The following is a 16,711-nucleotide window of genomic DNA, read 5'->3' as shown; positions in this document are numbered from 1 at the left end:
GGGACAAAATGAGAATAATTTACTTGTGTGTGTGTATGTGTATTTGTTTAATTTTTGAGTCCTCCCTTCATCTGATCATCTGATGTTCTTTTACATCCTAGCCCCTTTAATGGGTGAACTCCCAAATGTCGACATACGGAGAATTCATACGAGCTTAGCGGTGGGACAAGGACTCCCATCTCTGGAATTATTCTAGACCACCTCCTATTTCCCTCATTCCAGCCAGTTCTCCCCAAATTACTGCACTCTTCATTCCAGTTGATTTCAATAGGCGGGCTCTCGATGCTTCCTCTATTATAGGGTGGAGGACCTGCTTTGCCCATCTCTCTTCGGAGCAGCCTCAATTTTGTCCCCCAGTTGCAATTTTACATTGTCCTTCTGGCACCATGTTAGGATGATGATGGGACCGTCTTGCTGCTTACTGAATCAACCCCGGAATGCACTGCTTCAGCCTGCCTGCCTGAGTTCTCCAGTAGGGGAAACCAATTCGAAGTAATGGGGAAAAATTACAGTGAAGGTCAGAAAAAATGCATCTCTTGGCATGTCCATCAGAAAATAAAGATATTAAATTTTCATCAAAATTGTCTAAGTAGCTTACTCATTTATATGAACCAGAACTCTTAATTTCTTGATTAGATTACTGAATCTCATGATGGATGGTTGCTGTACCTGCTTTAAAATTTTTTTTCATTAAAACATGGTTCCAAATATCAAATAATATTTAAAGATTTATAATGAAAGACAGGAGCCTCTGCCCCATGCTTTCCCAATGTTGGTTTCCATTTACTACATACTAAACATTCAATTCTGTAGGTTATTTCCACTCTCAGCTACCTCCCTGTTTCTAAATAAGTTACTTATACTTCCATTTGTACATACGTTGGTTTTAGGAATTATCTACTCTCTTCCAGCTAAGAGAGATAAAGATTCATATCTCTTTTATGTGCTTTCTCTCACCACTTCTGTTTCCTAATTAGTCCAAAATAGTTATAACACAACTGTTTTAAATATTGCTCATATTTGACCAGTATAGTATATGTGATTACATTTCTTTCCTTGTCCTTTTTTTCCCCCATGGAATTAAAATAGACTCCTCTACAATTTTTGTCCTAAACTTTCCAGGACAGGGTTTTTTGACCTTGGAACTACTGATATTTTGGTCTTAGAACTCTTTGATGGGATAGTGAAGGGCAGGAGGCTGTCCTGTGCATTGTAGGATGTTCAGCTGCATCACTGGCCTCATCCTACTTGACACCAGCATATCCCCATCTCATTGCAACAACCAAAAATGTCTCCAGTCATTGTCAAAGTCTACTAAGGAAGAAAAAATCATCCTTATTGAGAACCACTGCTCCAGAAGAACCAGAAACCACATCTCAGAATGATAGAGACACCTTGTTCTCAACCAGGTCCTCCTCTTTTGTTGATTTCCTCTTGGAGACATCTCTTCTGGAGCTGTTTGTGATCTTGCTGGGATCTGAGAGCTGCTCCCCAGGGCTCCTTAGCACAGCAGACTTCCCTTCACCCACCTCTGGGAAACTCCTTTTGCTTTTCCACTGTGTTGACTCATCTGTTTACCAAATCTTTTGTCTCCTTTATCCCTTTACTCTTTACAATTTTGAAGCCCATCCTCTGCTACCTTCCTGTAAGTAAACAACAGGGAAAATTTGGATAACTTGTACGGTGAAAATGTCTATTCTATGTTCATCTTGATTATTAAGTTTGGCTGAGTTTAGACTTCTAGGTTTGAAAAACATTTTCCCTCAACATATGAAGATCTTGATCATTTTTTTCTCCTAACCTCCTGTACTGCACTGAGAAATATAATGTCTCCTTGATTCTTCCGTCTTTCTTGATAGCCTGTATTTTCCCTCTGGAGGTTTTGAGTTCTTCCCTTTATACCTGATGATTTGAAACTTCACTCCAACTTCTAAGACAGGTACTTTACATCTGGGCAGTCACATGCTCTAGTTTTGATCCCCCCCCCTTTTTTTTTTCCTTCCCATCTCCTTCTTTCTCCTTCTACTGGGAAATATTTAACCATAATTTTATGAGTAATGTCCCTCTGTTTTCTCAATTGTCTACTTTGGGACTATAGCCAGATAGAGGTTAAATCTTTTCACTTCCTTCTATGTCTTCAAACTATTCTTTCATTTTTTCCCTCAATCCTATCTCATTATGCTGCATTCTGGATAATTTCTTTACAACTGTCATAAAGCTCACTAATTCTCTCTTTGGTTATATCCAATATGCTGCTGAACACAACCATTGTATTTTTAATTTTAATTACTTTATGTATATATTTAAATCTATGGGTTATTTTTGTTTCTTATTTCTTATTTTGTTTCTTGTTTTCTGGTCTTTTAACTCTTTAAATACATGTGCCTATTTTATATTTTGAATCTGTTAATTCCAACATCAATTATATTTGGATATTTTAATCTGCTGTTATTTTTCAACTGATTCTTGCTCCTGATGATGTAATTCCAACTCTGCTTTGTAATTTTCAAAAATGTCACATCCTGTTCATAGGACCCTGACTGTGAGATAAAAATTGAATTTGTCATTAAAGTGGCTTTTATCTAGCTTACATCTCTGAATTCACATTTCTCATCATTCCTGGATTCAAAATTTCCTTTGCTTTCTTATAAGTGCAGCAATGAATTAGGAAAAAAATAAAGTTTTCCAAAACGTTTTGGGTATTTTGCTCCAGGTACATTTCTTTAGGTTTCTAGTTCACTATATTGCCAGAAAGAAAAGTTGCAATTCTACTTCATTCTTCTCTTATATCCAACCAAGGATTAACTGGAGCAAACTGGCCAGATTCACCCTCCCACCTATAACATCCACTAAAACATAAAGCATAAAATGTATGATACAACAGTTTTCAAGACATAAGATGGCAAACAATGAAGTATGGTTGAGAAACTGGAAGCAAAACCGCCAAACTACATGGTTTCCAGGCTCAATGCCTTGAGAGTTTCCAGGCTGCATCACAAAGGAAGGGGAGCCCAGGGGCACCTGGGTGGCTCAGTCAGTTAAGCATCTTCCTTCAGCTTAGGTCATGATCCCAGGGTCCTGGGATCAAGTCCTGCATTGGGTTCCTTTTTTTTTTTTTTTAAGAATTTTTTTTTCTTAAAGATTTTATTTATTTATTTGAGAGAGAGAGAATGAGACACAGAGAGCATGAGAGGGAGGAAGGTCAGAGGGAGAAGCAGACTCCCTGCCGAGCAGGGAGCCCGATGCGGGACTCGATCCCGGGACTCCAGGATCATGACCTGAGCCGAAGGCAGTCGCTTAACCAACTGAGCCACCCAGGTGCCTTGCATTGGGTTCCTTGCATAGTGGGGAGTCTGCTTCTCCCTTTGCCTCTCCCCCCTCCGGCCTGTGCTCTTTCTTTCTCTCAGGTAAATAAATAAAATCTTTAAAAAAAAAAGGAAGAGGAGCCCGGCAGAGCTGAGGAGATGGAGTAGTGGTAGGGCTACTGCACAGGAGAAAGTACCAGGCAGGGAGAGGGCTGCACAGAAATGGAACTCTGCAGATCTAAAGTTTCCCTAGTTTTTTTTTATTATGATACCTCATAATTCACAGGGTATCTGGTACAGTACTCGGTATTTCTTAGGAGTGAGGAATCAGAAGCCCTAGACTAAACACTGCTCTGGGTTTGCATAACAATTTTAAAATCAAGACCTGAAATTTGTCTCCAAATAATTAACAGCTTTTCAGAACAAAGTTCAGGAATATGTATAGGAATACAAAAAAAAAAAAAACAAATCCAGTACCAATAAGGGTGGAATTCACAGTGGGTGGCATCTAATCAACAAAGACCAGGTATTAAAGAGGTAGGAGAATATGACCCTTATGAGTAGGAAACTCAATCAAAACCAAACCAGAATGGACAAAGATTTTGAAGGACCAGACAAAGTCATTGCAACAGTTACTATATCTCATATATCTAAAGATTTAAGGGGAAACATAGAATATACAAAAGGTATTAAATGTTTGCATTGTTTCAAGACAGAGACAAGGATGATTTTGTTGAATAGAAATGGTTTAGAGAATCTTTCAAGGAGAATGCCTCTTCTCCCTTGCCTTTTCTCCTTTGAAGGGCTTTTACTGGGGCTCAGAATAAGTTGTGTCACAGAATCTGGAGTTTGGGGGAGAACTCTGAGGCAGGAGTGCGTCTGAGGATGGACGGGGACCAGGTGCTGCATGAACAGCTACTACTCCCAGAATTACTGACATCGTCAGTGTTTTCCACTAGTTACCTAACCTCATTGTGCTTTCTTTACATTACTTAAAAAATGTAACATTTCTTTTAACTCTAAACCACTGTTCGATGAACCTTTTTTATATCTACCCTGTGCTACTGACACTGGATTCTGCTATAGTCAGTCAGCTTGAAGCACAACAGTTGAGTAAATTGAATAGGTAGTTTTAAATCACTTCTTTTTTTCTTTAAAGACTTATTTATTTATTTGAGAGAAAGACACGCGGTGCGAGCGTGCATGCGAGTGGGGGAGGAGCAGAGGGGGAGAAATCCTTAAGCCGACTCCCTGCTGAGCGTGGAGCCCAAAGCAGGGCTCCATCCCAGGACTCTGAGATCATGACCTGAGCTGAAATCGAGAGTCAGACATTCAACTGACTGAGCCACCCAGGTGTTCCCAAATGATTTTTTTTTAAAAGGAAAACTCTTCTGAGTAGTTTTTCCCAGTTTGCTCTTATTGTCATATTAATTCTCTATATTTCTTTACGTAAGAGTCAGTATAATGCCTCAAACTTAACTCATTATCACCCCCAGGGTGACCTGGTTCTCCTTACATTCTTTCTGGGTGAAGGAACTAATGGAGCTTCATCTACATGAAACAGAAACTGACCAGCCAGTATCAACTTTTCCATCTACTTCAGCACTGGTCCCTCACTCAGTAAGAAAGAAGCTATGTGAAGCTAATCTTTTCTCTGTTTCTACCATCCCTGGTTTCTATGAAGTTTGGTATTTTCTAATCTGGACAGCCCACTAGTTTCTCTTTAATTCACCTTTCATAATTATGACTGTCTTTTTCCTGCTCAAATACAAGTTTGATCACGTCTCTCTCATTTAAATCCCTTAAATAATTCCCACTGCCTTTAAGATAAACACAGCACAGTATATCCCACACAGCCTACCTTCAACCTTCCCTCACCTCATGCGTTGCTGTAGACCTTATAATTCTAACCACTCACTACGAACGGACTCATCGAACTCTGGTGTGCATAGACTTGCTCATTCTCCCTGGAATGCTAATTCTCTGCTTGGCAAACCTATACATTTGTTAACCTCTTGATAAACGTTTGCCTTTCTGAAGGAGTCTCCATTCTACCAAATAATATACACCTCCTCTTCCTTTCCCTTGTCGTTCCCATCCTCCGCCTTCCTCCTCTGTGCCTTCATCATGTTATTTTACGACCATCCATTCAGAAGCCTGTGTGTCTTTCCCATGAGGCTTGGGCTTCTTAGGGGATAGCTTTCTACATCATATATCTTCCTGTACCTAGAACAGCATCTCAAAATATAGCAAATGTGCCTTGAGTACATGTTGAGGGATGGAGTAAATGAATAATTAAGCAAGCAGAGCCTACACTGTATCAATCCATATTTGTTACTTATTTTGTTATTTTTATATCATTTCTTTCCCTCTGAAATCTACAAGGACTACTGGTCTCTGTTTCTAGCTTTTGTATGTTTGCTTTTAGAAGAGTCACTGAGGGGTACTAGTGAAGAAGATTATAGCTTTGGCTGGAAATGATGTGTGGATCTACCATTTCATCATGCTTCTTCCTGAGTGATCTCTCACTTGAAATTGCAAGTGAACTCGGAGCCGTATGGCACTGGATTGGGCTTGTGTCTGATTATTCATTTCTGAAGGTGGCATATTGAATGGCACAGTGTCCAGCTGGTGCTATTTTCAGCATAGAAACCTATTAAACTACCAAGCAGCGTGAACAAGATGGAATGGATTGATTTCTTTCTCTTCTGAATTGGTTGGCAGTGCCTCAATACTGAGGTATCCAATTTGCTCAATGTGCTATTTGGGAGATTATTTCTTCCTTCCCTCCACCAGCCTAAAGACTGCAGTAGATAATGATATATTAAACTGTGTCCTTCTTCAGAGAGAGCATCAGACACATTTCTAAGATCAAATTAATATCCAGCTACTTTCCCTGGTAGACCTGAAGAGGCATGCCCCTGAGCCAGAGCTTCAGTTTTCTGTTTTTTTTTGTTTTTAAATTTCATCATCACTGGGTAATGAACATGTACTCTTATAGCCAGAGGCTGATGTTGATAATATGAGAGAAAGGAATAGTTTATATATGGTATGGGAATGACTTTAAATGCCGGAGGATTTATCTAAAAGCCTTTGTATTTTTCTGTCCAGTGAATCCTCTCTGTTGGAACGACAGTAGACCTTTGAACATTTTTTCTCCCTGTAATCATCACTTTGAAAACCTGAAGAAGATAGAAAAATGAAACTGATACCTTGCTTTTTATGACAAAAACCCAGGCCTGCCCACTGCATTTTGTCAGCCAGCCCCTTTTCTAGATCAAAGTTGTCTTTCCCAGGAATAAACTCCTAGGTCATTCATTCAGTGGCCAGCTGTGATGTCAGAGACACAGTGGTGTGTGATAGGTCAGTTTTGAAACTGGAGTGAGTTCAGACCATCTGTGGCTTTGGTCTGAGGCTTATGTTCAGATTTCTGTTTTACCATTTACAGCTGTGTGTCTGAGCACCTCTTATCCTTAGTTTCCTTGTCTGTACAATAAAAAAAAAGTATTACTTTTCTGTGAAAAGTACACAAAGCTTTGCAGTGGGCATCAGATGAGAAATGTGTAAAGGTCTAGCAGGTGCCTGGAGTCTGACAGGTGTAGCGTAGATACTCTCTCTTTCCCTACGTGTTAAAGGTGACCACTCGTCTGGCGCATTCTTCATTTTCTTAAAGCACGAAAGAAGGCTTCATCAGAGGGCTCTGCCTCTTCCTGACTCTTGCCATCCCCTAATCCACCAGCTGCTGCTGAGAGTCAATCATTCTGCCGGTTTTATTTCCTGCGTACAGACATTGGAGGCAGCAACAGAATCTTCCCTGGGCATGCTAAACTGAACCAAAACATTACCTTGGTTGAGAAGAATCTTCCAGAACCTGAAGTAGTAAAACACAGAAAACATTCCAGTATCACAAGCACCCCCTTGGGAGTGGCCAGGAGAATGAGGAAAGGTGCTGAAGTCTCGGGTGCGTCCCCAAATACAGTTCTACACAGACAAGGGCATTGCAGCCAGCGTCTGCTAAACGGGGAGGTGCCCGCTGCCTGGCTTCCCTTGCTGTGTAAATTCATGCATCCTTGTTGCCGTGGCTGCAAAGGTTGGGAAGGTTATGGATGGAAAATGTGAATGGGAGCAAGATATATTAATTTCCTTTACACACTGTGAATGTTGGACGGACCTGTGCTTTTTCCCTCTCAAAATTATACTTACACCAAACAACATGCTAGTGATTGAAAGCATACTCTCTGGAGATAGAATTCCTCGGTTGATATCCTGGCTATGCTATTTCTTCAGCTCTCTCTCTTTTGGCAAATTATTTTACTTTTGACCTCGATTTTCTCAAAGTGTAAAATGACAATACTAGTAGTTAACTCATAGGGTTATTTAAAAAAAAAAAATACATATGAAGTGCTTAGAATAATGCCTGACAAATAGTATGTACTCAGTAAGTGCTGTATTGCTCTCCTCGCAGCAAATCACTGATATACTTGAGCAAGAAGCGCTGGCTTTTGAATCGACTTACCTAAGCTCTAAGACAGTTCTGGTACTGTTTCTTTCCAGCTAACACTCCTAGGATCCTATGAAGGCCCCCTTTCCATATCTTTTGTTCCTGGAGACCCCTGAGGTTTAAGATTCTATGTATCTTCTTTTCTTAGCAATCAATATCCATTACAGATAGCTCACAATTGCAGCTTTTCCTGGAGAAAGATATTAATGGATTCTGTCAAGGCCAGGAGACAGCCACTTCCCTACATAATGGCTCTTGAGTTTCCTAAAAGCCTGAGCTGCTGCTAGAAAGTGATCGGGAAGCTTCCAATAAGCTCAGGAGTCTAACCAATATTTCTCACCGCTGGGTGGTGATTAGTAGGGGAACATCAATTGTCATGAATGACCCACCACAGAGTCATATAAGGCTCAGGGGCTGCGGCTCTTCCTGACATTTACTATCCATTACTCATCCCTGGGGAAACGGGGAGCTCTTCCCGCTTCCAAGGCAACAGCGGCTAATTTGCTGGCTTTGAAAAACTAAATAAATAAACGAACAGGTGGTAAAAAACGAAAACCAAAGTAGACCCCCACAGTAGTTTTCAGAAGACTGGGTTTTTAGGGGCTATTGAAATGTTAACTTGAAGACGACTGGACTTCAGAACTGAGAACGAGTAAGATTTACCTTCCCAATTTAAAATCCCCATTCCAACTTTTCAGGCTGTAGCCCAGCTTCCCTTTGTTCAGAGGCTCCGTCTGTTTTTCCACCTCAACCCACAACCCTGGCGAGGAAAAAAAGTGGCATCTGGCAAAACTCTCTCAGAGTTACGTCTTTAATAACCAAGAACAGAGTTTAACAAACTTCTTAGTAAGTTTATTTCAAGTCAGGATTTTGCTGGTCTAGTGTGAAACCTTGGGTCGGTTTCGGGCTCACAGGAGATTTAGTTTGCTCTATGGCCACCTAGTGGTCGTTCTAGGAACTTCATCGATGGGTTGTGGGGTGCTGACTGCCCCGCCACACATTTGCGCCCGGATAGGGAAGTGATCACCGGTTTTTTGTTTTTGTTTTTGTTTTTTTTAAGAATACGACTTCCCAATTTTAGCACATCCCAAGCACATTTTAAATTCTATAATCATTTGGCAGCACAGATGCCTTAAGAAAAAGGCAACGTGGTTGAGCGGGCCTGGTTGGTATTTAGAATAATGGATGCTGTATGGGGAATGCTGGTTAGGTTTGGTTTGGTTTTGGATCTCCATCGCTGCATTCCTGGCAGAACTGACATAAACATATATTTGAGATTCCTTCGCACAGTATCTAGGTAATATATTGCAATAAATATGAATTCCGATTTTTCTGAGTGTTTAAAAGGACTTGTCCAAACTTAAACTGCAGAATCTATTGTCCACCCTCCGCCCCCAGCAATGTACAGCTGCTAATATCTCTGCTCAGGCTTAATTCTTATTTTTGTATTTTATGCTGCTTTTCTATGGCTTGCGCTGGTTTTGCCTCACTCAGTGCTCAGTGATTCGGGCAGAGGTCTTGCTCAAATTCTGTGAACCAGTAGAGCTTGGGTCCTCAGTCATGATCTGTGAATGGGTTGGGGAACATAGCCAAAGTTCAGTCCGTTTTCACTCCTCTCTTGGATTTTGGATTTTCCTCTCAGTGGTGCTCTCTGGGGACTCACCCCCACGCCAGCCTTTCTCTACTTAGCCTGGGGTTTGTGGAGAGCTCCTCACACCTGCCATGTGCTCTCATTCCCCCATTTCTGGCTGGTCCTCTCCTTGCCCTTGCTGGCATCACCATCCCAGCCCAGCCCAGGGGCATCTTTGTCCTAATTGCCCTTTAGGTATAGTCACTATTGCTGATAAATCATCTGAGGTCTTTTTTCCCAGCCCAAACCAGCCAGCCCACTATCATTAAAAAATGTTAATACAAAATTAGATAAAAGGTCTTAAAAGGGGCAGTACATGTCTCTGAAACTCAAGCTTCATTAGTTTCCAGATAAATCCACCTCATCCAGGGCAGAGGATAGAGTGACCCAGATGCAGAGAGTAACTCACTACCCTCAAGCATAACATCCCAGAGCTTTAACAAGCTCAGTCTTCACTGAGGCAAGTTCCAGCATCAGGAAGGGTTCTCTGTGTATGGGGTGGGCAGCAAGAAGCTCACAGGGCTGAGGAGGAAGACAGAGGTCCTTAGACTGTAGGTCCAGTGGGTCCGTCCATTCACAACACGAGTTATGTCCGCAACTCTTCATTCAAAGGAAAGGACTCAAACTCTCAGAGGTGACAAAAGCCAGAAATATTAGGGCTAATATCATAATTCAAATCATAATTGGCTCCATAACCAGGGATGGCATTGGACCTACAAGGGACCACTAGTAGGGAGAAACCATGAAGATGCTTCCTAATCTGCAGACGGTATTGAAAGGAGAAGATCCCTAAGAAATAGAACACATAGTAGTAGCATCTGAAAGAAGTGTAGGTCAAGTCTCCAGGGGCTCAGATAAGTAATAGGGGCAAGCATGGAGAATATTCCCTAAAATAAAAAAGGAGCTTAACTGTCAGAAGGCTTCTGGGATTATCTGAAGAACAGAGGAGAAGATTGGAAATCCAGAGTGATTATCTAGGCAGGAAGCAATGAAGCCGGAGGACTCAGGTGGTACCAGACATAATTGGAGAGAGAGAAGAAATTTGAAAAAAAATCAAATCACTAGAAATTAGTAGTTGGCTGAATGTGGAACTCAAGGCAAAGGGGATGGTGAGTCTTTTGGAAGAAATATGAGAACAGTAAGAAAAATAATGAATCAAGAAGCTGATCCTTTTATAGGGGGAATAACATATCACCAAAATATATATTATTCATCAACATATGTATTGTTCAAGCAAATACAAATATGTGACTGTCCATTTAGGACATTGGAGGACTATTGTTTGCTTTCATGAGGCCAATATATGTGACACAGAATTTCTTTTTTTCACAAACTTGCATGAAACATTTAAATTAGCTTCTTTCACTTTCAGTATGCAATCGCCAATATTCTTTCTTAAACGGATGGCTTTAATTAGAACAATAAATGTTTATTAAAAGCTCACTAGGGGCGCCTGGGTGGCTCAGTCTGTTAAGCGTCCAACTCTTGATTTTGGCTCAGGTCGTGATCTCAGGGTCGTGAGACTGAGCCCCGAGTCAGGCTCCATGCTGGGCTTCAAGCCTGCTTGAGACTCTCTCTCTCTCCCTCTTCCTCTAACTCTCACTGTTCTTGCACACACACTTTCTCTCTCAAATAAATAAAGTGCTGAGTCCCTGTTGTCCTTTGCCGATCTCACTCTGTCCTCCCATCAACTAGTCAAAATAGCAAGAAGAGTTTCATCAAGAACAACCAGCTTTCTTCCTTGATTTGCAGCCTTTATTTATTGAATCAGAAAATTCTCATTTCACACTTGAAAACTTCATTTCAGTAAATGAAAAAAACAATTGCATATAGCTTTAAGAGGTAACAAAAAGAAAACATAGAACACAAGAGAACATGTTGGGAAACATTTTTGTAAGAAACAGCTGAAATTATTTCTGGGCAAGCCCCATACATCATCATCAGGGAGGGGTAGAGATGGCACAGAAATTACACAGTAAGTGCTCAAATCTGTGTATTATAAAGATATCACAAGCACTTCACAGGAATTGTGAGTATTTCTTCTCTGATGGAGTTAATTTTCTGAAATTCTTATAATTCCCTGACTTCTGTCAGGTTCATAAGGAATTCTAGAAATTTGAGAGTTTAGAATTAGAGTCCAGGAATTTAACCAGGAGCACTTCATGTCTTCCTTTGCTGCCACGACAATTTTAAGAACTACTCTAAAGTTAAGATGACTATTCTGCCTCCTTCACTGATAGGACATAAGCCAGACAGCCATCTACCTTTTAATTATTTAGTGGAATCAGATGACTTCCTGCATTGAATTTCTTGATACTTCTGCAGGAGAAAATTTCTTTTAAACCAGAATTAGTGGTAATCATGTCAGATTCCAATTGGGGTAAGTAGTTTTATGCTCCCAAAGAAATAACCTTTTATAAGCAATGTTTTGCTTCTTAGACTCGGGGGTATAATTTAATATCCTCAAGGTTTTGAGTCTTTTTAAAGTAACTAGGTTGACTTTTTTTTAGGGAAACACTAGAGCAAGGAGACTATTTTTGTATTAGGTTAAAAAACATTGGAAAAACTTTAAGAATTTTTTTGTAGCATATGTCTACACTACAGGTTGTAAATTTTATAGGTAAATATTATAGAAAGAAGTTGTTTCTTGTTAACATTTTCTGTCTTGATAAAGAACTTTTGAAAAACTGCCAGAGGTTTGTGTAGCAAATATCTAGGGAAGGTTGTGAAGATCTTTCTGCCAGAATTCTCAACCTAGCCTTGCACAGCCATTTTGGATATCCAATTTCAAGCTCTAAATAGAAACAGATGGTTAAAAAGAAGTTATTTTCTCTAAAGTCTATTAAGCATGTTATGTTTCAGTTACTCATTTTTATCTGCTAATTACAGTAACTTTTCTGGATTCTGCTGTACTGCATTTATTCACATTTTTCCAGATCTCCTTAGACATGGCTAATTAAACAGTCATTATAAAATGAACAAGCCTATCAGAAGAAAGAAAATCATTTTGTTTTTCATTACAGGAAGTCAAAGAGTTTGCTTGCACTAAGGAGCATCTCTCTCCACTCTTCAGTATGAGGCAGGTCCATCATTATGAGTAGGAAGGACCATTAGAAATGTCCTTCCTTCCCCATCCCAACAGAGAAAGTTTTGTGGGAGGAAGCTTCACATTAACCCAGTACATTGTAGAAACTCAACAGAAATTAACGAATGGATGAATGAACTCTGAAATGTAGCCAAACAATGCTCATTTTGTCTCCTTTTGACAAAAATCACAATTTTTTGATAAGTTTTCTAACATAGCCATAGCAATTCAAGAGTGAAATCATCCCTCAGATACAGTTAGTTATTGATTGGGTAAGTGAAACTTTGATGAAACCATCATGAAATAACTGTTCATGAGGAATGTACCTTCTCGTTAATTACCAGTGCTATTATGTTCTTTAGAATCCTTCATGAAAACCCATAAGTGCGTACACCCTGGGCAAGAAAAGTTGTTTTCTTGACAAGAAAAGCCTTGTTTTTCTTATGTCTAACATGTGTTGAGACTCTGACGCTATCAAATTCTAGCTTGCTCCTGTGGTCAGGTCAGAAATGCTGGGGCTGAAACACGTGCTGCTGAATTATCTGTTAGAAATGTTAGCATATCAGAGAAAACAATTCCAACCATCCTATTCTTCTGATAAGTACAGAGGGTGTCCCTATTCAATCAATGAGTATGTAAAGAACACAAAGAATGCTAACATTTGAAAAATTAAAAAGTGTGTGTGGGGGGGTGGTACCATCTGTCACAGGAACCTACCATTTTGGCACTTTGATTTGGATCAGCGATTCCTCTTGGATCTTTATTTGCAGGTTTCTGTAATAAATAAACTTTGTTGTGTCAGGAACTGTACCAGATATCATGCATAGACACTTACACACGAACACATACATATGCAGACCATCTCTTCTTGATCCATGAAAAATCTAAGAAAGTTTGTAAATTGCTATGGGAGAGGGTGGGGGATGGTTCTGGCCAGTGAGGTCTTATCAGAAACCATTTTTCTTTGTAAACTTTGTGGTGGATCCTCCAACAGTGTATTTAGTAAGAGATTTCTAAACATTTTTCAAGCACTAGGGCTTTCATTGAGAAAACATATCTGTTGAAATCCCAGTAAAAACAATATATAAAAATGGACTGTACTGGTTGAGTGGATATTGGGGAGAAATTCTTATTCAGCTCCACCCCAACTGTAGGGCATACTCTGAGATCCTTTTGTGTGATGGGACAATTCTGTGGAACCACAGACTGAAATCTATCTTAATCACACCCTTTTCGCCATTAATAAAGAAAGCATAATGAGAATTGTTGATTTAAAAAAAAATACATAGTTGAGAATCTTGGTGATTTCAGTGCCCAGCTCTACTACAGACCTTGAAGATACAGATGCAGATATAGAGACTCTAGAAGTTCAGGAGATCCTAGAGCTCCTGTAATAACTCTTTTTTTTGACTCAGTCTCTAAGGCATTTGCATGCTAATTTGGCTAATGTGTTTCTCTTTCATTAATACTGATCAGGGAATACACCTCAGTCAGTGGAAAGCCCTTGGGCTGATAAAGTCCCATGGGAAGCCATCAGTGGGTTTTGACCCCTGAGAACCAGGGTTGGGGGTAGGGTAGAGTTAGTGAGGCTTTCATCTCAAAAGCACCATTTGAGGGGCACAAACAAACTCAGTAATTGTGATAAATAATGTGTTAATGCATTGTTTTAAAAAATCAAAATTAATTCCCAAGAGTTCATGATGAACACAATGTCAATATTTTACCTAAAGGTAGTATCTGACTGTGCATGACCAAGCATAACTTCTCATGCTCTTCTCAAACTAATCCTAGCCCTGCCAAAAATAGGACCTGTCTTATTTCTGCCTCAAATCAGAGAGCTATGTTATATTATTGGACGTATTCAAAGAACCAGCAAAGGATTAAGTGGCACCAATATTATTATTGAAATGGCCACAAATCAGTACAACCAACAAAAAGGAGATAAGGGGCCATACCAGTGTGATGTAGTGTGGACTTGAAAAACTGGTTGGAAGCCTCTCCAAGGACTCTGCAGTTCTTTGCTAGTGAAAAGAGATACTATTAACCTGCAATTAGTGTTCAAGCAAGTATGACTATTTCCTAAGTGCACAGTATAAATTGTCTAGCTCTCTCTGGAATACAACCCAGTAATGTACAAATATTAAAACACATGGGAACAATATTCTTCCCTAGGTTATTCTCTTATAATGAAGGAGTCTAAGAACTTATAAAACAAACTTAATTCGAGAAGAATGGGAGTTTCTTTATGAGTTATGAGGAAATTGTGCAAGGCAAGTCTTTCAGCCTCCAAATCTTAATTGAATTGTCCGAATGTCTGAAATTCCATAACCAGCTACATCCTTTTTGGACGTTGAAGGTCTTTGAGGACCTCCAGAACTTACAGATATGCCTGGATGAGGTTATCCTCTTTAAAGTATTTTCTGTTAACACCTAGTGGACATTAATACAACTAGAAAGCATGATCCAGTGGAAAGCAGACCTACCTAGGAGAGGTTCTGGGTGCCAGAGAAAAAAAAAATAACTAAGCATCATTAATGTAACAGGGAAAGGACATCAAAAGACCCTTCCCAAACCACAATTTTCCTGAAAACTGGCCTTTGATGGGTAACTAATGTGTCAAACAAGCATCAGCTAAATCACTGTTATTTATATGACTTTATAACAAATAATACAAAAAGCTTAAATGTGAGATTCGATGCCACACTATACAACCTGTGTTTATAACATATTATGGCACATATACCATTAATAGTGAATTTAATTTATTTATATATCTAACAAATATTTGTTAAGTTCCTCTTTTACTTTCCCTCATTTAACTAAAATTATCATTAAGGAACTTGCATTCTGGAAATGAAACAAATATGCCCCAAGGTCTCTATGTGAACCTCTGGTTGACTTCTGTGAATATGTATCATTGATCCCATACTCAGGCCACTTTTCACCAGACTCTCATTTCCCAGGAGCGCAACTGTTTTTCATATGAATTCATGAAGCATGTTAATACATATTAAGTACTAATATTTAGCAAACACTGTGATAAGTACCTTTACATAGTTTCTTATTTAAACCTCAAGGCAAATATACAAGATTGATATTCACATCGTGTTGTTCATATCAACAAATCTAAGTGTAAGCTTAAAAAATTATCACACAATATTTTCCATCCATTCCAGTGGACAATTAAGACTTGCTTTATCATCTTGGGGTCATCATTGGCATAATAAAAAATAATAAACCATCATACAACCAGAGAAAGATTAACCATCCTTAAATACTCGAGTGAAGTTCAGTAGAAGCATATATGTATTTCTGGGGGTCGAGCGGGAGCATGTTCTGCAATATTGTGAAGTAAGAAACACAGGGCTTATGTGACACGTAGGGTTGGAGCAAAGCATTCAAAATCTTTGGAGCTGTGTTACCAGGCCACCACTAACCAAAAAAAATCCTAACTTAAAAATACTAGCATTATCATATTTTCATTTGCATTTGCATCTAATAATGGTCAGCTAATACTTAGCCTCTGAATTTAAGGCTTATATTCCTTCCTTCAAGACAGTCCTACTGGGTAATTTCATCAATATTGTCCTATCAATAATGCTTTCTTCAATGGTTAATTTTTTTTAAGGGAATGACTTTGTACCTTCTTAATTTGGACACTTACAGTTTTTTTCAATGAGCTGAATGCACTAGAAATCATAGCTGTTGTTAAAGGTAGTAAACAAGCCACTAATTGTAGGGACTTCTGCAAGATTACTGTTTTTCTCTTAGGTCTTCATATATTGCTAAAGCTGTGATTTCAATCAACTTTTCCTTTAGTGTAAAATATACACAAAGAAATGCACATATACAAGTGTAGAGGATGGATTTTCACAAATGAGCAACGAAAGTTGCTCAAAGTTGCCCAGAATCAAAAAATAAAACTTTATCTCCTTCTCTGAAGATTCTCTCTTCCCTGCGGTAATCACTACCCTGTCTTCTAATACCATAGATTAGCTTTGCCAGTTCTTGAATTTGATAAAAATTGAGTCATACAGTGTGTTTTTGGATTTGACATCTTAACAGTGTGTTTGTGAGATTTATTCATGTGGTCGATATCAGTAGTTCATTTATCACGCCTTCTCTGTAATGTTCCATTGTATGAGTATATAGCATTTTGTTCATCCCTTTCACTCTTATTAGACATTTTT

At 39.2% G+C, this 16,711-nt stretch overlaps 1 protein-coding gene across 1 annotated transcript in view; it reads right to left on the bottom strand.

Moving 5' to 3' along the window:
• Positions 1-2,773: 2,773 nt before the first annotated feature.
• Positions 2,774-16,711, bottom strand: part of ADAM7 (ADAM metallopeptidase domain 7) — a 100,538-nt gene continuing 86,600 nt past the window's right edge. The window contains exons 21-23 of the mRNA XM_035023229.1: positions 13,239-13,295; positions 7,151-7,176; positions 2,774-2,849 (exon numbers count right to left, since the gene is read on the bottom strand). Coding sequence (XP_034879120.1) covers positions 2,774-2,849; positions 7,151-7,176; positions 13,239-13,295 — 159 coding nt within the window. The remainder of the gene's footprint in view (positions 2,850-7,150; positions 7,177-13,238; positions 13,296-16,711) is intronic.

The sequence above is a fragment of the Mirounga leonina genome, unplaced genomic scaffold (assembly GCF_011800145.1).
Source record: "Mirounga leonina isolate KUSES-001 unplaced genomic scaffold, KU_Mleo_1.0 Mir_176, whole genome shotgun sequence".
In the NCBI taxonomy this organism is placed as follows: Eukaryota; Metazoa; Chordata; class Mammalia; order Carnivora; family Phocidae; genus Mirounga; species Mirounga leonina.
The sequence above is the reverse complement of the archived record's forward strand: the minus strand, read 5'-3'. Positions and strand labels throughout refer to the sequence as shown.